General features: G+C 42.9%; 2 protein-coding genes across 3 annotated transcripts in view; one reads left to right on the top strand and one right to left on the bottom strand.

Moving 5' to 3' along the window:
- Window positions 1-17,749, bottom strand: part of fam83g.S (family with sequence similarity 83 member G S homeolog) — a 33,349-nt gene extending 15,600 nt beyond the window's left edge. The window contains exon 1 of the mRNA XM_018239293.2: window positions 17,192-17,749. Coding sequence (XP_018094782.1) covers window positions 17,192-17,662 — 471 coding nt within the window. The 5' untranslated portion in view covers window positions 17,663-17,749. The remainder of the gene's footprint in view (window positions 1-17,191) is intronic.
- LOC121399188 (sodium/glucose cotransporter 5-like) overlaps window positions 1-24,095 on the top strand; it is a 110,345-nt gene that overhangs the window by 58,962 nt on the left and 27,288 nt on the right. For both annotated transcript variants that reach the window (XM_041579161.1, XM_041579160.1), the window contains exon 10: window positions 23,929-24,036. In XM_041579161.1, coding sequence (XP_041435095.1) covers window positions 23,929-24,036 — 108 coding nt within the window. The remainder of the gene's footprint in view (window positions 1-23,928; window positions 24,037-24,095) is intronic.

Genomic DNA, 24,095 nt, shown 5'->3' with positions numbered 1-24,095 from the left:
GAGTATTAGGGTAGAGTAGTTGTGCCAGAAAACAACGTAAGATACGTAAGATAATTTGGGCGCCGGGGAATGATTCACGTAGAGTCTCAAAACCATCACTTTCTAGAGATCCTGTACTAGAGCTCCTTCTAGAGATCCTGTACTAGAGGTTCTTCTAGAGCTCCTGTACTAGAGCTCCTTCTAGAGCTCCTGTACTAGAGCTCCTTCTAGAGATCCTGTACTAGAGCTCCTTCTAGAGATCCTGTACTAGAGCTCCTTCTAGAGATCCTGTACTAGAGCTCCTTCTAGAGATCCTGTACTAGAGCTCCTTCTAGAGATCCTGTACTAGAGCTCCTTCTAGAGATCCCGTACTAGAGCTCCTTCTAGAGATCCCGTACTAGAGCTCCTTCTAGAGATCCCGCACTAGAGCTCCTTCTAGAGATCCCGTACTAGAGTTCCTTCTAGAGCTCCTGTATTAGAGCTCCTTCTAGAGATCCTGTACTGTACATGGTCAGATTTAATCTGCAGAGTTGGCAGTATATCTGCCAGTGTATGGGGTCCTCCAATGGGTCTACCTGACCAATATCTGCCTTGAATTGGGTCGATTATTATTATTATTATCATCATGTATTTATATAGCGCCAACATATTGCATAGCACTGTAAAGTAAATGTGATTATACAACTAAATCACATGAATTATATACATAGAACATATGGAGTTACATACATCACAATCAATACCGGTACAAAAGGTGAGGAAGGCCCTATGCAGAAAGAGCTTACACTCTAAAGGGAAGGGAGTAATACAGGCAGGTTTAACTTTCATGCCGGATTGAGGACCTCATCAGCTATGGTCCTTGGTCAAACAGCTCCTATTCCAAATGATCCCAAAACATCAGATTAGCCCACTACTAGCCCATATCTGCTAGGCCTTGCCAAGTGTGCGGATCTTATAAAGTATGGCCACCTCTAGAAACAAGCAGAGCAATTGGCCACATTGCTGAGAAGAGCATCGTTGTCAAACAACCTGTGTGTATGTTTTCGGAGTGTGGGAAGAAAACCTCAGAGCCGTGTGCAGAACATACAGGCTCCTTGTACATAGAGCCCTGGCTGGAATGGTCTGTTTTAGTGCCCTGGGCAGAAACAATATGTTTGTTTGGCTTCAAACAATTACATTATGCGGCTAATTCAGTAGATAAAAAATGTCAGTTGTACAAATATACAGGAGCCGCGCCCAGCCTCGTGGAGGTTCAGTAATACGTGAGAACAAGTTTCTGGATTACTAATGTGCACATTTACATTTTCACAGCCTTAAAGGGCCACTGTATCCTTAAATATTCCTCTGAAAATCTACTAATTTGATTTTTTTTATTTACACTAAATTACAATGTTTACACTGCAAATAATTCACTCTACCATATAAATTTTAATTCCTGAACCAGCAAGTGTATTTTTTTTTAGTTGTAATATTGGTGTGTAGGTGCATCTCAGGTCATTTTGCCTGGTCATGTGATTTCAGAAAGAGCCAGCACTTTAGGATGGAACTGCTTTCTGGCAGGCTGTTGTTTCTCCTACTCAATGTAACTGAATGTGTCTCAGTGGGACCTGGATTTTACTATTGAGTGTTGTTCTTAGATCTACCAGGCAGCTGTTATCTTGTGTTAGGGAGCTGTTATCTGGTTACCTTCCCATTGTTCTGTTGTTAGGCTGCTGGGGGAGGGGTGATATCGCTCCAACTTGCAGTACAGCAGTAAAGAGAGACTGAAGTTTATCAGAGCACAAGTCACATGACTGGGGCAGCTGGGAAACTGACAATATGTCTAGCCCCATGTCAGATGTCAAAATTAAATATAAAAAAAACTGTTTGCTCTTTTGAGAAACGGATTTCAGTGCAGAATTCAGAAGAACTTGAGGATCCCTTTAACACGTTTTTCCAACCTATAGAACGTTGGCTGCCCCGTTCAGAAAGCCACACCTCCAGGAAAGTCAGTCCACTCCCCCCCCCAGGCCACTAGCCGATGCCTTCTACTGGCTTCAAAGCATTTTAAAACATAGGTGACTGTGGTTAGTGGGCCCAAAGCAAATAAATTGAGCAGATACATGAAAAAATGTGTTATAGTAGCTTGTAGAGGTATGGGATCCTTTATCCGGAACATCATCACCCAGAAAGCTCTGAATTATAGAAAGGACGTCTCCCATAGACTCCATTTTATCCAAATCATTAAAAATGATTTCCTTTTTCTCTGTAATAATAAAACAATAAGATATAATTATTCCTTATTGGAAGCAAAAACAGCCTATTTGGGCTTTTAACATTCACATGAATTTCTTGTAGATTTATGGTATGAAGATCCAAATTACAGAAAGATCCGTTATACTGAAAACCCCAGGTCCTGAGCATTCTGGATACCAGGTCCCATACCTGAACATATAATACTATGGAACCCAAATCAGCTACCCAGATTCCCCCGACATGCTGGTTATTGAAGCTATCAGTCGCTGGCCTTGAAATTCTCTCATGTGATTTAATTCCAGTGATGCATTGCAGCACATTCTTATTGTTGCTGCAACAAAGGTCACCGCGGCTTAAAGTGCCAATGCCTGGAATTAGGCTTTTTTTTGTAAAACCGTCAGCCTGGGGAACCCAAACTACTGAGCATGTAAGGATATATAGAGATCTATTTACTCACAGCTCTTATTGTTAGAGAGAAATCAGTAACGTAAGAACTCGTGTACCCTAAAGGCTTTTTTTTTTTTTTTTTAAATGTGACAGAAACAGCTGCAATCTAATTGTTTTTATTATTTCGGCTCTTCCTGCTCATTTATGACTCAGTACAAAGGGTGGGACTGAAGAAGCACAATCTGTGTGAGCACAGGGATTAGCCGGCCTAAGACTAAAATGCCACTTCAAGCCGTAGGAAAGGAGTTGTTCCGTCATGTTGTAAAGCGGAGATTCTATATTTAAAGGGCAATATTTACCATCCCAAAAAAACATTATCTCTCACTAATTTGGCCGTCCATGTGCAGTGCCAAAATCTTACTCATACAGTCATTTGCCACCAGGCCAAGAAAGGGGGCCATTATCGGGGCCTATGCAGATGCTTTAGGTAGAGGGCCACATAAAGAGGTTCCCACACAATGAGATTTTTTTTATACCCTTTCCAATAGATATTTGGTTTATTTTCATTTGAATGTTGGCCCGGCTGTCATTTTGGTCCCATACATGCATCAATAAGCTACTGACGTGGTCTAAAGGAGCAGAGGCAGCAGCTTATATCAGCCCTTGTATGGCCACCTTTACACCCCAGTGGCCTGAGATTTTACGGGTTATTTACTTGAACCCCAGATAGAAATGCACAAAATTGTGCCCTTTAGTGCTCATTCAGAGAACATTTCCATCCAGTGCTCTGCAGGTTGTGGCAGATAAACCCGGTGCAAGGTGCCCTTCGATTTAAAGGAGAACTAAAGCCTAACTAAAGAAGTAGCTAGAAATCTTGTACATGATGTTTTGTGCTTCTGTACCAGCCCAAGGCAACCACAGCCCTTTAGCAATAAAGATCTGTGTCTACAAAGATGCCCCAGTAGCTCCCCATCTTCTTTTCTGCTGATTCACTGCACATGCTCTGTGCTGCTGTCACTTACTGAGCTTAGGGACCCACTCACAATATACAGTACACATAGAATAGAAATGTCACAATATAAGGCTGATTAGTAATTAATACAGATTATTACTATATGGCAGCACAGAAACCAGTGCAATTAGCATCAGAATTTAATAATCAGCAAACCTGTAGCATCAGCTTATATTACAGCCAGGGAAGCTCATTTTCTGCTGGATAATTAGTGACGAGCCCTAAGCTTAGCTTCTCAACAGCCAATCAGAGCCCACTGAGCATGTGAGTGTCACAGACACTTTCCAAGATGGTGACCCCCTGTGACAAGTTTGAAGTCCTGGATCATTGCTGCTATTGACAAGCTCAAACTTTAGGCTGGTGCAATATGTTTAGTATAGAAAGTGTGAAATGTTTAGGCATATCCAGTTTTACGGTTTATTTATCCTTTAAGTGCAAGATGCACCCATGGGTGCTATGCAACATATTCCGCTTCTAAATAACGTACAAGTTAGGGGGCAGGAAGGGGGGAACACGTAGGTGCCTTCCCCTGCCCTGCCCTCCCCTCACTCATACTGTATTCATGGGGTGAATGTAGGTCTCGTATGCAATAGTTCTGTTACCTGCAGGGCAGGAAGGCAAAGTGCAAATAAAGATGGTGGATTGGGCCCATTTTTGCCCTGCAGGGGGGAAGTGACCCCTCTTATCTGAAGCCCATTGTTTACTGCAGAATGCTAAACCCAACAGGATTAGTGAGTGAGATAAGAAAGTTTAGCAAAGGCAAAGGAAACAAAAAGGAAACTATTAGGCAATAGCAATTAATTTGTTTTGGGTGGATAACCCAGGCCAACTCCCATCTCTGCTACTGCAGCCCTGCCCTGTGCATTTTGGGTTGGTTAATGCTCCACTTCATGGCTACAATGTTCCCCAAACTGCCTTTTCTTTCTGTATCTCTATTGCTTAGTGACACCGGTATCTGCACAATTTATGGCTCTTTCTCACATTCTGCTTGTTAATTCCCTGTTTCACTTTGCCTCACCCTCTATACACACAGACAAATGTCTGACTGTTGGACCTGGGTCACTAACATCTCCATGTTGTTTAAGAGCCAAAAAAAACCAAAATTCCAAACAGAGTAATTGTCCTATGGACCAGTGTGCCCATGTTAAAGGGGTTGTTCGCCTTTAGATGAACTGTTAGTATGATGTAGAGAGTGATATTCTGATACAATTTGCAATTGGTTTTCATTTTTTATTATTTGTGGGTTTTGGGTTATTTAGCTTTTTATTCAGCAGCTCTCCAGTTTGCAATTTCAGCTCTCTGGTTACTAGGGTCCATATTCCCCCTAGCAACCATACACTGATTTGAATAAGAGACTGGAATATGAATAGGAGAGGACTGAATAGAAAGAGGAGAAATAAAAAGTAGCAATAACAATACATTTGTAGCCTTACAGAGCATTTGTTTTTAGATGGGGTCAGTGGAAAGTGTCAGAAAAAAAAAAAAATATTTTAAATAATAATTTAAAAATTATAAGAAAGAAAAAATGAAGGCCGATTGAAAAGCTGCTTAGAATTAGCCATTCTACAACATATTGAAACAGGGGTGCCCAAAAGGTAGATGGGGATCTACCAGTAGGACTTAAGCTGGGGATCAGTAGATCTCAAGACTCTGGCCACAAACAGCTTGTCTATATGATGTACTGTAGCAATATACAGAGAGATATACAGACATCATGGCTACATGAGAGCGCGGGTACTTGTGTGCATATATACGTGTACACGTGTCAGTTAATAATGTGACAACGACAAACAGCTGAGAGATCAAAAGTACAAAACTCAAAGGGGTATAAAGCAGGCATCAGTGGGACAATAAGGAACAACACGTGAATTTTGGCATCTCCAGAAGGAAATGAGATTGCTGCCGATGATACTATTGTCCCACACCTTATCATTCAGCCACGGGGCAAAACAAGCTGTCACAGCAGCTATTGCCTTATATTAACTTGATAATGTACCCCCTACAATAAGGATATTAGAAGTCACTTGGGGGTTGTTCTGTGACCATATAAAGTCACAAGGCTGCAGGCTGAGTTATACAGGGAACTCTGAGTATCACTCATGTATTATAAGGGATAATGTACCTCCTACTGTAAATGATAAGGATATTAGACGTCACTGAGGGGTTGTTCTGTGACCATATAAAGACACAAGGCTGCAGGCTGAGTTATACAGGGAACTCTGAGTATCACTCATGTATTATAAGGGATAATATACCCCCTACTGTAAATGATAAGGATATTAGAAGTCACTGAGGGGTTCTGTGACCATATAAAGACACAAGGCTGCAGGCTGAGTTATACAGGGAACTCTGAGTATCACTCATGTATTATAAGGGATAATATACCCCCTACTGTAAATGATAAGGATATTAGAAGTCACTGAGGGGTTGTGTGACCATATAAAGGCACAAGGCTGCAGGCTGAGTTATACAGGGAACTCTGAGTATCACTCATGTATTATAAGGGATAATGTACCCCCTACTGTAAATGATAAGGATATTAGAAGTCACTGAGGGGTTCTGTGACCATATAAAGGCACAAGGCTGCAGGCTGAGTTATACAGGGAACTCTGAATATCACTCATGTATTATAAGGGATAATGTAACCCCTACTCTAAATGATAAGGATATTAGAAGTCACTGAGGGGTTCTGTGACCATATAAAGGCACAAGGCTGCAGGCTGAGTTATACAGGGAACTCTGAATATCACTCATGTATTATAAGGGATAATGTAACCCCTACTCTAAATGATAAGGATATTAGAAGTCACTGAGGGGTTCTGTGACCATATAAAGGCACAAGGCTGCAGGCTGAGTTATACAGGGAACTCTGAGTATCACTCATGTATTATAAGGGATAATGTACCCCCTACTGTAAATGATAAGGATATTAGAAGTCACTGAGGGGTTCTGTGACCATATAAAGGCACAAGGCTGCAGGCTGAGTTATACAGGGAACTCTGAATATCACTCATGTATTATAATGGATAATGTAACCCCTACTCTAAATGATAAGGATATTAGAAGTCACTGAGGGGTTCTGTGACCATATAAAGGCACAAGGCTGCAGGCTGAGTTATACAGGGAACTCTGAGTATCACTCATTTATTATAAGGGATAATGTAACCCCTACTGTAAATGATAAGGATATTAGAAGTCACTGAGGGGTTCTGTGACCATATAAAGGCACAAGGCTGCAGGCTGAGTTATACAGGGAACTCTTGAGTTTCACTCATGTATTATAAGGGATAATGTACCCCCTACTGTAAATGATAAGGATATTAGAAGTCACTGAGGGGTTCTGTGACCATATAAAGGCACAAGGCTGCAGGCTGAGTTATACAGGGAACTCTGAGTTTCACTCATGTATTATAAGGGATAATGTACCCCTACTGTAAATGATAAGGATATTAGAAGTCACTGAGGGGTTGTTCTGTGACCATATAAAGGCACAAGGCTGCAGGCTGAGTTATACAGGGAACTCTGAGTATCACTCATGTATTATAAGGGATAATGTAACCCCTACTGTAAATGATAAGAATATCAGAAGTCACTGAGGGGTTGTTCTGTGACCATATAAAGGCACAAGGCTGCAGGCTAAGTTATACAGGGAACTCTGAGTATCACTCATGTATTATAAGGGATAATGTAACCCCTACTGTAAATGATAAGAATATCAGAAGTCACTGAGGGGTTCTGTGACCATATAAAGGCACAAGGCTGCAGGCTGAGTTATACAGGGAACTCTGAGTTTCACTCATGTATTATAAGGGATAATGTACCCCCTACTGTAAATGATAAGGATATTAGAAGTCACTGAGGGATTGTTCTGTGACCATATAAAGACACAAGGCTGCAGGCTGAGTTATACAGGGAACTCTGAGTTTCACTCATGTATTATAAGGGATAATGTACCCCCTACTGTAAATGATAAGGATATTAGAAGTCACTGAGGGGTTGTTCTGTGACCATATAAAGGCACAAGGCTGCAGGCTGAGTTATACAGGGAACTCTGAGTTTCACTCATGTATTATAAGGGATAATGTACCCCCTACTGTAAATGATAAGGATATTAGAAGTCACTGAGGGGTTGTTCTGTGACCATATAAAGGCACAAGGCTGCAGGCTGAGTTATACAGGGAACTCTGAGTTTCACTCATGTATTATAAGGGATAATGTACCCCCTACTGTAAATGATAAGGATATTAGAAGTCACTGAGGGGTTGTTCTGTGACCATATAAAGGCACAAGGCTGCAGGCTGAGTTATACAGGGAACTCTGAGTATCACTCATGTATTATAAGGGATAATGTACCTCCTACTGTAAATGATAAGGATATTAGACGTCACTGAGGGGTTGTTCTGTGACCATATAAAGACACAAGGCTGCAGGCTGAGTTATACAGGGAACTCTGAGTATCACTCATGTATTATAAGGGATAATATACCCCCTACTGTAAATGATAAGGATATTAGAAGTCACTGAGGGGTTCTGTGACCATATAAAGACACAAGGCTGCAGGCTGAGTTATACAGGGAACTCTGAGTATCACTCATGTATTATAAGGGATAATATACCCCCTACTGTAAATGATAAGGATATTAGAAGTCACTGAGGGGTTGTGTGACCATATAAAGGCACAAGGCTGCAGGCTGAGTTATACAGGGAACTCTGAGTATCACTCATGTATTATAAGGGATAATGTACCCCCTACTGTAAATGATAAGGATATTAGAAGTCACTGAGGGGTTCTGTGACCATATAAAGGCACAAGGCTGCAGGCTGAGTTATACAGGGAACTCTGAATATCACTCATGTATTATAAGGGATAATGTAACCCCTACTCTAAATGATAAGGATATTAGAAGTCACTGAGGGGTTCTGTGACCATATAAAGGCACAAGGCTGCAGGCTGAGTTATACAGGGAACTCTGAATATCACTCATGTATTATAAGGGATAATGTAACCCCTACTCTAAATGATAAGGATATTAGAAGTCACTGAGGGGTTCTGTGACCATATAAAGGCACAAGGCTGCAGGCTGAGTTATACAGGGAACTCTGAGTATCACTCATGTATTATAAGGGATAATGTACCCCCTACTGTAAATGATAAGGATATTAGAAGTCACTGAGGGGTTCTGTGACCATATAAAGGCACAAGGCTGCAGGCTGAGTTATACAGGGAACTCTGAATATCACTCATGTATTATAATGGATAATGTAACCCCTACTCTAAATGATAAGGATATTAGAAGTCACTGAGGGGTTCTGTGACCATATAAAGGCACAAGGCTGCAGGCTGAGTTATACAGGGAACTCTGAGTATCACTCATTTATTATAAGGGATAATGTAACCCCTACTGTAAATGATAAGGATATTAGAAGTCACTGAGGGGTTCTGTGACCATATAAAGGCACAAGGCTGCAGGCTGAGTTATACAGGGAACTCTTGAGTTTCACTCATGTATTATAAGGGATAATGTACCCCCTACTGTAAATGATAAGGATATTAGAAGTCACTGAGGGGTTCTGTGACCATATAAAGGCACAAGGCTGCAGGCTGAGTTATACAGGGAACTCTGAGTTTCACTCATGTATTATAAGGGATAATGTACCCCCTACTGTAAATGATAAGGATATTAGAAGTCACTGAGGGGTTGTTCTGTGACCATATAAAGGCACAAGGCTGCAGGCTAAGTTATACAGGGAACTCTGAGTATCACTCATGTATTATAAGGGATAATGTAACCCCTACTGTAAATGATAAGAATATCAGAAGTCACTGAGGGGTTCTGTGACCATATAAAGGCACAAGGCTGCAGGCTGAGTTATACAGGGAACTCTGAGTTTCACTCATGTATTATAAGGGATAATGTACCCCCTACTGTAAATGATAAGGATATTAGAAGTCACTGAGGGATTGTTCTGTGACCATATAAAGACACAAGGCTGCAGGCTGAGTTATACAGGGAACTCTGAGTTTCACTCATGTATTATAAGGGATAATGTACCCCCTACTGTAAATGATAAGGATATTAGAAGTCACTGAGGGGTTGTTCTGTGACCATATAAAGGCACAAGGCTGCAGGCTGAGTTATACAGGGAACTCTGAGTTTCACTCATGTATTATAAGGGATAATGTACCCCCTACTGTAAATGATAAGGATATTAGAAGTCACTGAGGGGTTGTTCTGTGACCATATAAAGGCACAAGGCTGCAGGCTGAGTTATACAGGGAACTCTGAGTTTCACTCATGTATTATAAGGGATAATGTACCCCCTACTGTAAATGATAAGGATATTAGAAGTCACTGAGGGGTTGTTCTGTGACCATATAAAGGCACAAGGCTGCAGGCTGAGTTATACAGGGAACTCTGAGTATAACTCATGTATTATAAGGGATAATGTAACCCCTACTGTAAATGATAAGGATATTAGAAGTCACTGAGGGGTTCTGTGACCATATAAAGGCACAAGGCTGCAGGCTGAGTTATACAGGGAACTCTGAGTATCACTCATGTATTATAAGGGATAATGTACCCCCTACTGTAAATGATAAGGATATTAGAAGTCACTGAGGGGTTGTTCTGTGACCATATAAAGGCACAAGGCTGCAGGCTGAGTTATACAGGGAACTCTGAGTTTCACTCATGTATTATAAGGGATAATGTACCCCCTACTGTAAATGATAAGGATATTAGAAGTCACTGAGGGGTTCTGTGACCATATAAAGGCACAAGGCTGCAGGCTGAGTTATACAGGGAACTCTGAGTATCACTCATGTATTATAAGGGATAATGTAACCCCTACTGTAAATGATAAGGATATTAGAAGTCACTGAGGGGTTCTGTGACCATATAAAGGCACAAGGCTGCAGGCTGAGTTATACAGGGAACTCTGAGTTTCACTCATGTATTATAAGGGATAATGTACCCCCTACTGTAAATGATAAGGATATTAGAAGTCACTGAGGGGTTGTTCTGTGACCATATAAAGGCACAAGGCTGCAGGCTGAGTTATACAGGGAACTCTGAGTTTCACTCATGTATTATAAGGGATAATGTACCCCCTACTGTAAATGATAAGGATATTAGAAGTCACTGAGGGGTTGTTCTGTGACCATATAAAGACACAAGGCTGCAGGCTGAGTTATACAGGGAACTCTGAGTATCACTCATGTATTATAAGGGATAATGTACCCCCTACTGCACAAAGCTGCAGGCCAAGCCATTACACAGCTGCAGTAAGGTGACCATTACATGTTATTAGTTGGGAAGTGCCTGTAATAAAGTGACAAAGGAAAAGGCTGAACTGTCACTGAGCTATAGAAAAGCCTGAGGTCTGAACATCCTGTTTGTTCTGTTTGTCTTGTTTTGTGTCTCACTTTTTTGCCAAAAAATATCTCTCAGTCTAAACTTCCTAGGAAAGCGCCTCAGCATTTGGAGATGAAGGAACTGTCACCCAACGAATGTCATGGTGTCGTGGGCCATAAAACTGCCAGTTACTGAAAGTAATAGAATGTTCTTGGTTATTATTAATAGAATTCCCATCCTGGTCACATTGTGTATCTCCCTATATTTGGGGGGATACACAATCCCCTTTCATTGCTTTGGGGGTCGGCCATACAGTCTGGGGACATCACTTTTAAATAATGCATTTTATATGCCACTGATACTCCCCAGCAATGCATGTCACCGTTACACAGACTTTTTTTAAGTTACCCTTTAAACAAGCGTCCTATTACTTTAGCTATATATACTATACCTTTAAGACGACAGATAAAGGACAGTTTATATGGGAATCGATTGTACAGGAGTTTATTTAAACGTTTGCTTGAGAATCAATGTGAGTGGGGGGGGGGGGCAAAGACCACACTTAAAAGACTAGTAATATATATATATATATATATATATATAAAAAAATTAAAAATTTGTTTCTAGATAACGAAAAAAAAACACCAAGACACATTTAACTTTAAATTCGCAAAGTCATTATTAAAAATAACTTACCGATTCTCCGCTTCAGATACATCGTGCGGTGCTTGATTTCTCCTCCCTGGATATCACCTATAGAAGACAGGGAGGAGAAATCGAGTGCCGTGCGATGGATCGCCGTTTGTGAAGAGGAGAATGGGTAAGTCATTTCTTAATAAAGACTTTGTGAATGAAAAAAATTAAGTGTCTTCGGGGGTTTTTTTTCGTTAAGTACAAACAAATTTTTTTTAATTTTATGTTACTGGTCCTTTAAATAACTATTTGCTGCCCTTTGCATTGGCAGTTATCTGTTGAGTGCACAAACACCCCTGCGTAAATACAATTTGTCTGCTGATTCAGCTGGATCACTTTGGGGCCCCGGGAACTCTCCCCCCTCCCACTCTCTTTAGAATACATTAAAAAATATAAAAGGGCCTCGTGCATTTAACCTCTCCATCCTGACTCTAGGCGCTGCTGCCCATATATATAGCTTTTTCCAGGTTCAATCATTTCCATTGCAGGATCCCCAGTTCCCTCAGCCTAGACCCTAGGGTCTGGTAACCCACGGCAACCAATCAGCAGACATTTACAGGAGCAGCAGGAAGGAAAGGGTTAAACCACCATCCTGGCGTCTGGACAGAAAAAAAAAAACGTCAGGTAGATGGTAAATTCCAATCACTTCTGCATTTGGAATAGTTATCGCAGCGCTTAAAGGGGTTGTTCGCCTTTAATTGAACTTTTAGTATCATGTAGGGAGTGATATTCTAAGACTATTTGCAAATGGTTTTCATTTTTTATTATTTGTGGTTTTTGAGTTTTCAGCTTTTTATTCAGCGGCTCTCCAGTTTGTAATTTCAGCAATTTGGTTGCTAGGGTCCAAATTCCCCTAGCAACCATGCACTGATTTGAATAAGAGATTGGAATATGAATAGGAGAGGCCTGAATAGAAAGAGGAGTAAGAATAACAATACATTTGTAGCCTTACAGAGCATTTGTTTTTATAGATGGGGCAATTGACTCCCATTTAGGGTTGCCACCTGTCCAGTTTTGGCCCGGACAGCCCTGTATTTTGAAGGGCTGCCTAGGTTAATACTGCCTGCCCAGTTTTCCAAATTAGGAAAACCGGGCAGGATACCCTATGATAGACGCTGTGAACGGCCAATAGCCACCTCATAGCCCTGCCCCTGACACCACAACCTACCCCTGCAGCGACACAACCCCGCCCCCTGCCCGGATTCAGCCGGGACAAAAGGTGGCAACCCTACTCCCATTTGAAAGCTGGAAAGAGTCAAAAGAAAAAAGGCAAATAATTGATTAAAAATTAAAAATATTTAAAAAAAACTATAAAAAAATAAACAAATCAAGACCAATTGAAAAGTAGCTTAGAATTGGCTATTCTCTATCATACTAAAAGTTAACTTAAAGGTGAACCATCCCTTTAACCCATTGTATTTTCTAGGATTCAGAATATAGCCTGTTTTGAAATACACGTTCCTCCAGGATCCTGTGAGTTGTAGTTTCTAAATATGAGGATGAACTGCTGGGATTCCTACTATGACCAGAAGCCTTGTGCATTTTAAACAATGTAAGTAAACTGAGCTACCTTATAGCTTGATTTAGGCCTCTACCTCCGGCAGGATAGGGTTTCCAGTTGGCCTTGTCAGACCTGAGAAACAGGACACGAAATCCTAAAATGTAATTAGTCCTTAGGGGGCAACTGGAACAGCCTCCCTCATCACTTATTCATCTGGTCCCGGCGCGTTTCGCAGCAATTTACACTGTATTACAGTCAAGAGGAGACTCACAACACATTAGGTTAAGTGTTCTTAAAAAATTCCCACACCAAGAACAATGTAGTAGGAATGTTGGCCAGCCAAGGATTTTTTTTGCCTCTCATATTTCCAATGTAAAAAAAAAAACAGATTCCTATTAATAAAGCAGTGGAGTCTAAAGGATGGAAAGCTTTCCCTCTGTGTGGGGGGCACATGTCAGGCTGATTATCTTGGGGCTGCATTGGGCATAGTTGCCCTCCGTGTAAAAGCCAACAATAGTGTCACTCCATGGTGCACTATGACTTGAAGGCTACGTGGACCTCTAAGAGAGCTGTCAATCAAACACAAGGGTCAAATAACTGGGACTCATAGCGCAGCCTCACTGCTCTTTCTACTGATTCGCTGCTCTAGAGAATGTCTGTCAGTCTGTAGGAACGTCTGATTCATGAGAAGCAATGGGATGAATGTTAATCGGAACATTTATACAAATTATCCTGCTTTAATGTAAACATAGATACACAGTAAACATATCATCTGTATTATAAATTGTATCTCTGGAGACAGTGCCCTGCCTGGAATCGAACCAAAGACCCCAACACTGTGAGTCTGAGTTCAATTCCAGCCAGGGCACTTAATATAAATATTTATATCTAAATAAACTCCAAAAAACAGACAGATTGGATAAGTGTCTGGGTATGTATGTAATCTCATTGGGAACAGGGCAAAGTAAATGGTGCACCTCTTTAAAGTGCTACAGGACTACAGAAAACATACAGTGGTGTGCAAAACTATTTGCCCCCTTCCTGATTTCTTATTCTTTTGCATGTTTGTCACACAAAATGTTTCTGATCATCAAACACATTTAACTATTAGTCAAAGATAACACAAGTAAACACAAAATGCAGTTTTTAAATGAGGGTTTTTATTATTTAGGGAGAAAAGAAATCCAAACCTGTGTGAAAAAGTAATTGCCCCCTGAACCTAATAACTGGTTGGGCCACCCTTAGCAGCAATAACTGCAATCAAGCGTTTGCTATAACTTGCAACGAGTCTTTTACAGCGCTCTGGAGGAATTTTGGCCCACTCATCTTTGCAGAATTGTTGTAATTCAGCTTTATTTGAGGGTTTTCTAGCATGAACCGCCTTTTTAAGGTCATGCCACAACATCTCAATAGGATTCAGGTCAGGACTTTGACTAGGCCACTCCAAAGTCTTCATTTTGTTTTTCTTCAGCCATTCAGAGGTGGATTTGCTGGTGTGTTTTGGGTCATTGTCCTGCTGCAGCACCCAAGATCGCTTCAGCTTGAGTTGACGAACAGATGGCCGGACATTCTCCTTCAGGATTTTTTGGTAGACAGTAGAATTCATGGTTCCATCTATCACAGCAAGTCTTCAAAACAACCCCAGACCATCACACTACCACCACCATATTTTACTGTTGGTATGATGTTCTTTTTCTGAAATGCTGTGTTACTTTTACGCCAGATGTAACGGGACGCGCACCTTCCAAAAAGTTCAACTTTTGTCTCGTCGGTCCACAAGGTATTTTCCCAAAAGTCTTGGCAATCATTGAGATGTGTTTTAGCAAAATTGAGATGAGCCTTAATGTTCTTTTTGCTTAAAAGTGGTTTGCGCCTTGGAAATGTGCCATGCAGGCCATTTTTGCCCAGTCTCTTTCTTATGGTGGAGTCGTGAACACTGACCTTAATTGAGGCAAGTGAGGCCTGCAGTTCTTTAGATGTTGTCCTGGGGTCTTTTGTGGCCTCTCGGATGAGTTGTCTCTGCGCTCTTGGGGTAATTTTGGTCGGCCGGCCACTCCTGGGAAGGTTCACCACTGTTCCATGTTTTTGCCATTTGTGGATAATGGCTCTCACTGTGGTTCGCTGGAGTCCCAAAGCTTTAGAAATGGCTTTATAACCTTTGAAATTGAACTCAGGTGTGATAAACCACAGTTAAGTTATTTTTTAACAAGGGGGGCAATCACTTTTTCACACAGGCCCATGTAGATTTGGAGTTTTTTTTCTCCCTTAATAACGTAAACCTTCATTTAAAAACTGCATTTTGTGTTCAATTATGTTATCTTTGACTAATAGTTAACGGTTTTTGATGAGCAGAAACATTTAAGTGTGACAAACATGCAAAAGAATAAGAAATCAGGAAGGGGGCAAATAGTTTTGCACACCACTGTATCACTGTCCTAAATAAATGTAAGAGCGCCAGATACTGCAGTGATGTAAACAGCAGGTTTCACATTCAGGATTTTAGACCACTGTGGTCTGAAAACTGTCCCTATTAAGATAGCCAGAACCTCAGCCATAAAGTGTGACAGAACTGCTGCTTTCTGAGAAAGGAAAGAGATCCACCAATTATCAACTTGAAGCTTTTCTGCACATGATAGAGTGTTATCGGGAATTTATACACATTTTTTGACCTGTGTACCTTCAACAAAAGCGATATCAGTCAGCAGCCCCTCTGATACACGGACTATCTTCTCTATTCCTGTCCTGTGCATCTTTAAAGGACAACTAAACCCTAAAAATGAATATGGCTAAAAATTGCCATATTTTATATACTGAACTTATTGCCCCAGCCTAAAGTTTCAGCTTGTCAATAGCAGCAATGATCCAGGACTTCAAACTTGTCACAGGGGGTCACCATCTTGGAAAGTGTCTGTGACACTCACATGCTCAGTGGGCTCTGAGCAACTGTTGAGAAGCTAAGCTTAGGGATCGTTGCATATTATCAAGCAGAAAATGAGGTTGGTCTGTAATATAAGCTGATGCTTTAGTTAAGCTTTAGTTCTCCTTTAAAAAGTTTTAATCTGCTGCTTTTGTTGGCAGAAGGAGAAGAAAGGGTTGGCATGCAGGTTGGCAGCATTTCCTGGCAGGCAACAGAAAGATTACATTGTGGGTATACAAGCAGCTTTGTGGCCGTACCCTGTATTACATAAAGTGTGATGCACCCAGAGACCTCGTCTCCTAAACTGTCAGAGCTAAAGTGCCCTGTGTGCCCCTGGCCGTACCCCACAATTCTAAATACAGCTGAGGGTTTATATTGCGTCACCATACGGTGAATCGTCAGTCATGAGGTAGGGTGCAATGTTCCCAAGCAAGTCAGATATGGGTGGCACCACCCTCATACAGGAAATGGCTTTAATCCTACCGGGAAGTTTCGTCTCACCCCCACGTTCCGCCGCTTTACACCTCGGGGATATTTCAGCATTCCTGAGCAATGATTGCAGATCTCTAGGGGAATCACTGGGGTGGAACTGACAGCCAATCAAACCCACTGCATCCACCATTGTACAGGGAGTCCTATAGGAATTCCATCACATTTCCCCTCCAGCACTTGTGTTCAACTAAAACTCCCAGCACCTCCAACGGGCCGAGGGTCAGTAAGAAATGGCTGGAGTGTGATGTAACCAGATACAGAGCTACGTGGATTATTAGAATAGATAAGTGCTACATGCCAACACAGCACCGGCACATAGCAGCCTCGCACAAACTCTACCAGAGTTAGAGTCTGTCAGTCTGTCTGGGGATCTCTGTCTGTCAGTCTGTCTGGGGATCTCTCAGTCTGTCTAGGGATCTGTCTGTCAGTCTGTCTGGGGATCTCTGTCTGTCAGTCTGTCTGGGGATCTCTCAGTCTGTTTGGGGATCTGTCTGTCTGTCAGTCTGTCCAGGAATCTCTCAGTCTGTCTAGGGATCTGTCTGTCAGTGTAAGAGAGAGAGGGAGAGAGCTATAAAGAGAGATATAAATGGGGGGGGGGTAGAGAGTAATTAGTCGCTGACCTTCTGCGCCTGGTTGATCATCTTCCTCACCACCTCCTTGATATGGGGCTGCCCATCCTCCGGGGGCTGCATATAGACCATGGCCCGGGTCACCCCCCGGTAAGCGACAGTTTCAGGCCAGCCCAGGTCCAGTTCGGGGATGGAGCAGTCGGATCTGTCGGGCCAGTACTCCAGCGACAGCCCCTCGTCCTCCTCCTCCCCCGCACTCCCCGGCTCCCCATCCTCCCGGCACCGGCCACAGTCGGGGTCAAAGGGCTCCAAGCGGCCGGCGATGCGGCTCAGCTCTAGCTCTGACAGGAAGTCCCTGATGTTCTCCTTCTTGACGACCCCATGGAAAGCGTCGACCCCCTGGGACAGTAGCGCCTCCAGGGCCAGTCTCTGCTCCTCGCTGTAGAAGAACTCGGCTTTGCTCTCACTCGCCCTCCAGTTCACGTGGTTATTGTCCAGACATTGGAGCTGTGACAGCGCCATGGTGTCCCCCCGACCCCTGCTCTCTCCCCGACCCCTGTTCTCTCCCCGACTCCTGCCTGCTGCCTGCAGCGCTCCCCTCACTGATCAGCTTTGCCAGGCTCAGCATGCAGGCAGGGAAACGCACCGGCCAGTCATGTGACGCGCAGCCATGACCCCGCCCAGCCCTTCTTTGACACGCCCTAAACAAAGTTCCAACGAGTTGCGCTGCCGCTGCTTTAAAGGGGAACTCCACCCAAACAAAAAAAGAACACTTCCTATATCCTCTCATTGGGTTTAATGCTTTTTGTTTTCGAAAGTTGCAAATGCTATTGTATTATAGAATGGCTAATTATAAGCAACTTTCAGCGGCCTTCATTTTTTCTTTTTTATAGTTATTGAATGATTTGCCACTGGCCTTCTTCTTTTGACTCTTTCCATCTTTCACATGGGGGTCGCTGACCCCATCTAAAATAAATGCTGTATAAGGCTACACATGTATTGTTGTTGCAGTATTTAATATGTCGTACAAGGGCTAATTCTAAGCAACCTTTCAATCGGTCTTCATTTTTTCTTTTTTATAATTTTTAAATTATTCACCTTCTTCTTCTGACACTTTCCAGCAGGGTCACTGACCCCATCTAAAAACAAATGCTCTGTAAGGCTACACATTTATTGTTATTGCTACTTTTTATTACTCCTCTTTCTATTCAGGCCTCTCCTATTCATATTCCAGTCTCTTATTCAAATCAGTGCATGGTTGCTAGGGGAATTTGTACCCTAGCAACCCGATTGCTGAAATTAAAAACAGGAGAACTGCTGAATAAAGAGCTAAATAACTCAAAATCCACAAGGAGTAAAAAATGAAAACCACAAGCAAATTGTCTCCGAATATTCTCCTCTCTACATCATACTAAAAGTTAACTTAAAGGCGAACAACCCCTATAAAAGCAGTCTTTGGTTATCCATTTCTGCTTTCTGGTTCTGACTCTTGAAACAGAGCTGACTTCTGCTCTGTTGTTTCAGGAGTCAGAACCAGAAGTGCGGCCAATATAAGCATCTGGAAATAAGGCATGAACAAACACAGTTTTTGGGTGGAGTCGTCCTACAAGGGGACAGCGTCATAATGTATAACGTTTCATAAAGGCCCCTTTAGCTATTGTTGACCTGTAACACTATAGACTGCCAGGGGGATGGGGGAAGGGAATGCTGGGAGTTGTAGGTTAGCAGATTGAACATTCTAGATTTATGTACGACCCTCTAACTTAGATGGGGCCCAAGCCTTTTGCATTTTTCATTTTGCCCCTAAAGTGTAAGACGTGACCCCATATGGCCTGGCTCCTGATCTACTAACAACTTCCAAGTGGCACCCACATTAAACAATATGTGTATCACAATTTTATAATATGCTTTTATTAGGGATGCACCAAATCCAGGATTCGGTTCGGGATTCTGCCTTTTTCGGCAGGATTCGGATTCGGCTGAATCCTTCTGCCCGGCTGAACCGAATCCTAATTTACATATGCAAAAGGAAGTAAAAAATGTTTTCCCCTTCCCACCCCTAATTTGCATATGCGGATTCAGTTCGGTATTCGGCCGACTCTTTCGTGAAGGATTCTGGGATTCGCCGAATCCAAAATAGTGAAAGATTCAGCCAAATACCGAACCAAATCTGAATCCTAATTTGCATTCACAATGCAAGAGAAGAAAATAATTTTTTTTTTACATTTTTAACCTTGTTTTGTGATGAAAAGTCATGTGATTTCCTTTCCTGCCCCTAATTTACATATGCAAATTAGGATTTGGTTCGGCCCAATCAGAATCTTGCTGAAAAAGGCAGAATCCTTAACCGAATCCTGGATTTGGTGCCTCCCTAGTAGCAATGGTTGGGGTTGGGTGGGGGCAAGTGGGTGCAGTTCCCAATAATTGTCACTATATATAAATATTAATTATGAAGAACATTCCCCCTAGTGATACTATTTGTCCACATGTAAAAACTCCCCGTATTGGCTAACAGGGGCGATCCTACCCAATTTGCCGTCCGAGTCGGCCTTCATTTTTGCCGCCTCCCCACGGCACTCACCTTCAGCGCCAGACGGGGGTCGGCGGGGGTCCTCGTCTCTAGTGCAGAGAGCGAAATTGCGCTCTCTGCACTAGAAGAGCCGAATTTCCGGGTCTCAACCCGGAAATTCGTCTCTTAGTTACCAGGAGCGGCATTTTTTCCTGCCCCTGGCAACCAGGGGGGCTCTGCTGCCTGAGGCGAGTGCCTCAACTCGCCTCATTGGCGGAGCGCCCCTGTTGGCTAAGCGTAAGGGTTAGTGAATCATCGGGGGGAGGACCTGGATTTTGTATGAATCCTCATTGCGTAACACAAAGTTCAAATGGATTTTCCTATAGATTTAAATGGAATCCTATTGGATTACTCAGCCATTCCCATGAATCACAGGCGGACCTTGGCGTGGTTTCTGGGGTGAAATGCGGAAGGAGGGTGAGTCACTCACCTTTATTTAGAGTTAGTGTATTCCTGTCGAGACCAACACAGGATACTCTATGGGCTCTCACCTTGCCTCACGCATTTATAGGAGTAAAAGGGTATAGGTATAACAGAATCAGACTTCTATCCTTTCTGGCAATGGGCTTTTACTGTGCTTAGCGTATCCTAATAACCCTCCCCAGACAGTTATTTTCCCATCCCTATTCCCCACCCAGTCCTGGCTAATACCTGACTGACCTTGACTATGATCCCATATCAAGTAACAACAAGTGCCCTCCGTCTCACCCCTCCAAATTTATGTGTTTTTTGTTAACCTTTTCCCAATAAAATTCAACATCATTTTGTAAAGGAACGGTAACACAAAAAAATTATAGTGTTTAAGGGCAGAGACAGACGAGAAGATTCGTGGGAGATTTAGTCGCACGGTGACAAATCGCCTCTTCTTTGGGCGACTAATCTTTCCCAACTGCCTCCGCGCCGGCTAGAATCTAAATGGCTGGCAGGTTGGCATTCGGAGTGCTTCGTTTTCCAAAGTCGCCCGAAGTTGCCTCACAAGCAAACTTCGGGCGACTTCGGAAAATGAAGCGCTCTGAGTGCCCGCGATTTAGATTCTAGCCGGCAGGGGTGGCAGTTCGGCATTATTATGAAAATGATTTATTTACATGAAGCAGGGTTTTATACATAAGCTGTATCTTTTTATAGAGACCTTCATTGTTCGGAGTATCGTTTTCCTTTAACGACAGCTGAAATTGGGCATCATATGCAATGCAACCTTGCCCTGCTATATCTGGTATCCCCCAGGTTCTGCTGACCCCGTAAAGCCAAATCTGATTCTATAACCCATGTCCTGTCAGTGGTTCTCTCTTGGCACACAGGGCACTGTGGGTAATAATTCTAAACTGTCAGTTTCCACACCGGCAGCACAGACATGGCCTCAGCTCAGATACTATAAACTGTGGTTTTGCATGGATGGGAACAATAATCTTTTCTTGCCATGGGACAAGTGACTGACATCTGTGTCTAGACCTGAGATTTACTGAGGGCAAAAAACAGACGTTACCTGTCTAACAGCAATGTGGAATCTAACAGGACAGGGAGAATTCCACAGCAGGGAAGAACATAAAGCAATGGTGAAGGGATGCAGCATTACTGTTGCCGGCACACATAGGGGGGAATTCACAAAAGTGTCGGTAAAATAAGTCACCCAGAAGTGGCGGTCGACAAATTTGTAAAATGTCGTATGAACGGCAAATTCACAAAAGCAGATGTTACCATCTCTGAATTTCTCGTAAGTCTGTCAATTTTCTAAAATGTCGTATAACTTTTCATCGTACAAACAACATTTACCAAGACTTTTTAAAAGACAATTTGACTGACATTTTCATTTTGGAGAGCCTAAAGTGTCTGAAAAATTGTCGGTAAAAAAAAAGAGTTTATGAGTAATTCATAAAAATGTCGGGAAAAGTGGCGCCGAAAAAGCCACGCCCACTTTTAACGACACTAATTCAAAAGTGTCGTAAGTGTCGGAAAATTGGCGGAGAAATGCTCTGTGAATTTGTCGGCTGCTGCTACGACACTTTCTACGACATTTTAAAGACATTTTTTCGTTCCCGACACTTTTGTGAATTCCCCCCATAGAGCTGCTGGCGATTGTGGGGTACAAATGTAGATGCATTATGTTTCCCTACAGCTTCTGCATGATCCTGTGCCTACAGTACAATTTGCACTTTCCATATAAATTGTATTTTTAACATTGATAATCTGCATATTAAGTGGGTTGCAGATATGGAATGAATTTTCTGCAGGCTGGGACATTCAAATTTAAACTTAGATTATGGAAAAACAGTAAAAAAATAAATAATGGAAAGTAATTCAAAAAAAAGTATTTTTTTCTGGGGAAAAAATGTTTGCAGGGTGAACAACCTCTTTAAATATAATCTGGGAAAATGCTTTGTGCAGTGAAGGGCTTTATGATCAATAGCATTAGTAGCCCATTTGTTAATAGTCAAGCATTAATAGTCTTGAGGGAGGCAGAATACCTCTACATTTACATTTGTATTTTACTTCCCAGAAGAAGTTTTTGCATGTGTGTTGGTGGATGGAGTGTGTCCTGGGCAGGGCCGGAACTAGGGGTAGGCAGAGTAGGCACGTGCCTAGGGCGCAAAGCTGGAGGGGCGCCAGGCACGTACCTGCTCAGTCGCCTACCCCATGTCCGGTCCCGTCTCTACCCGACTGCGGCTTCTAGGCATCGCGAAAACGTGTTTCTGCGCATGCGCGCTGGAACGCAGCTTTGCACATGCGCAGTGGAACACAGCTTCGCGCGGTGTAACACAGTTTCGTGCATGCGTGCTGGAGCGCAGTTTTGCGCATGGGCTATCGAGCGCACACTCAGCCGGCGCCGTGGCCGGCCAGGTTGCCTAGGGCACCTGGCCGGGTTGGCCCGGCTCTGGTCCTGGGTCAGACTGGGGGGCCCGGGGCCCCCTACTGCGATGCCTTGCATGTTTAAGCAAAGCCGTACCCACTGCATGGCACTGCAGATTTTTTTGTAGGGCCAGAGATCGGGAGAGGGGTCGGGGCCCACAGGGTCTTTTCCCGGTGTCCCGCCGGGCCAGTCCGACCCTGAGTGTGTCAGATACCTTTATATTTCTGTAAAGCAACGGACTAGGGCTAGAGTTTACAAAAAGTACAGCCTATGTTAACTCTGGTGTGACATAGTGACATTCCTAATAACCAAAATGTAGTGTTCGGGGGGGGGGGGGGGGACCTTATGCAGCCCAGCAGGTGCACTTACAATAGCGAGAGTATCCCCTTCAGCAGCTACAACAGACCAGGATCTGCCGGAGGATCTCGTGTTCTTGGACTATAGTCTGGGATTTGTTATTTGGAACAAAGGTTTCACACAGTAATGTCAAACAACCTGAACTCTCCTTCCCAGGTTCCTTTTAGGACAGAGAGAGGGTTAGGGCTATTCCACACGGGGAGATAGCCTTGCGTTTGCGGTCGCGGCGACAAAGCGCCGCGCCAGGCTTTTTCAGGCGACTGTTGAAAAGCGCATCGCCTCGTGTGGTTAGCACAGGCGTTTTTACATAGGCGCCCATACAAAACTGTCGCCTGCGCCGGTCGCGGCGACTGGCGCGTCGCTTTGTCGCCGCGACCGCAAACGCAGGGCTATCTCCCCGTGTGGACTAGCCCTTAAAGAGCAGGTACAGACTGATCTGTCGTGTGGGGGTGCCACAGTATAAACTGCCAACCAGACAAAGGTTTCCTCCCCATGCTATCAAGTACCCATAGGGGCAAAACAGTTTTTACATAGGTTAAAAAAATCAAATCCATCTCTGGTGGAAGCACACGGGCACACCGATCTATAAAAATAGGAAACTGACACTCTATTCTGGTATATTAGTGGGGTTCTTGAATAACAGGGAAACACATGGACAGGTAGTTAATTTGGTTTGACCACTTGCATGGCCATCATGTTTCTAGTTTACACAGTCTTGAGCCAGTGCTAAAGGCTAAACCCATTAATTAAATGAACCCATCACCACCATATTGAATAAATTCTTGAAGAAAAAATAAGAGTGTGCCTTTAAATTAAAACTCATGGCTATCTAACCAGGGCCCTTCTTGGTGGGAAAGTATATCCCAGTATCTCCTAACAGCCTTCAACTCTTGTACTGCAAATGTTGTAGGTTCAGGCGTTGGAAATCCTTGGTTGGGAAAATTTTAACCAAAGGAAAGTCCTAACCATCCCACCACCATCTAGTCTCTAATAATGTGATCATGTGACATTTTCCAGATTCCGTGGCATGTGTTGTTCCAGAAGTTTGCTTAGAGGTTTGTGGAACAGAAGCCGGTTGTTCCAACATTGCTTATCCCAAGATGGTCATTGAACTTATGCCTAGTGGTAAGTTGGTCCTCAAATGGGACATCTATGGGGGACATGTCATTGTGTGTTTGTGTTTA

This window comes from Xenopus laevis, chromosome 9_10S, assembly GCF_017654675.1.
Source record: "Xenopus laevis strain J_2021 chromosome 9_10S, Xenopus_laevis_v10.1, whole genome shotgun sequence".
NCBI classification, from domain to species: domain Eukaryota; kingdom Metazoa; phylum Chordata; class Amphibia; order Anura; family Pipidae; genus Xenopus; species Xenopus laevis.
Note: the sequence above shows the minus strand (reverse complement) of the source record. Positions and strands in the feature narration are given on the sequence as shown.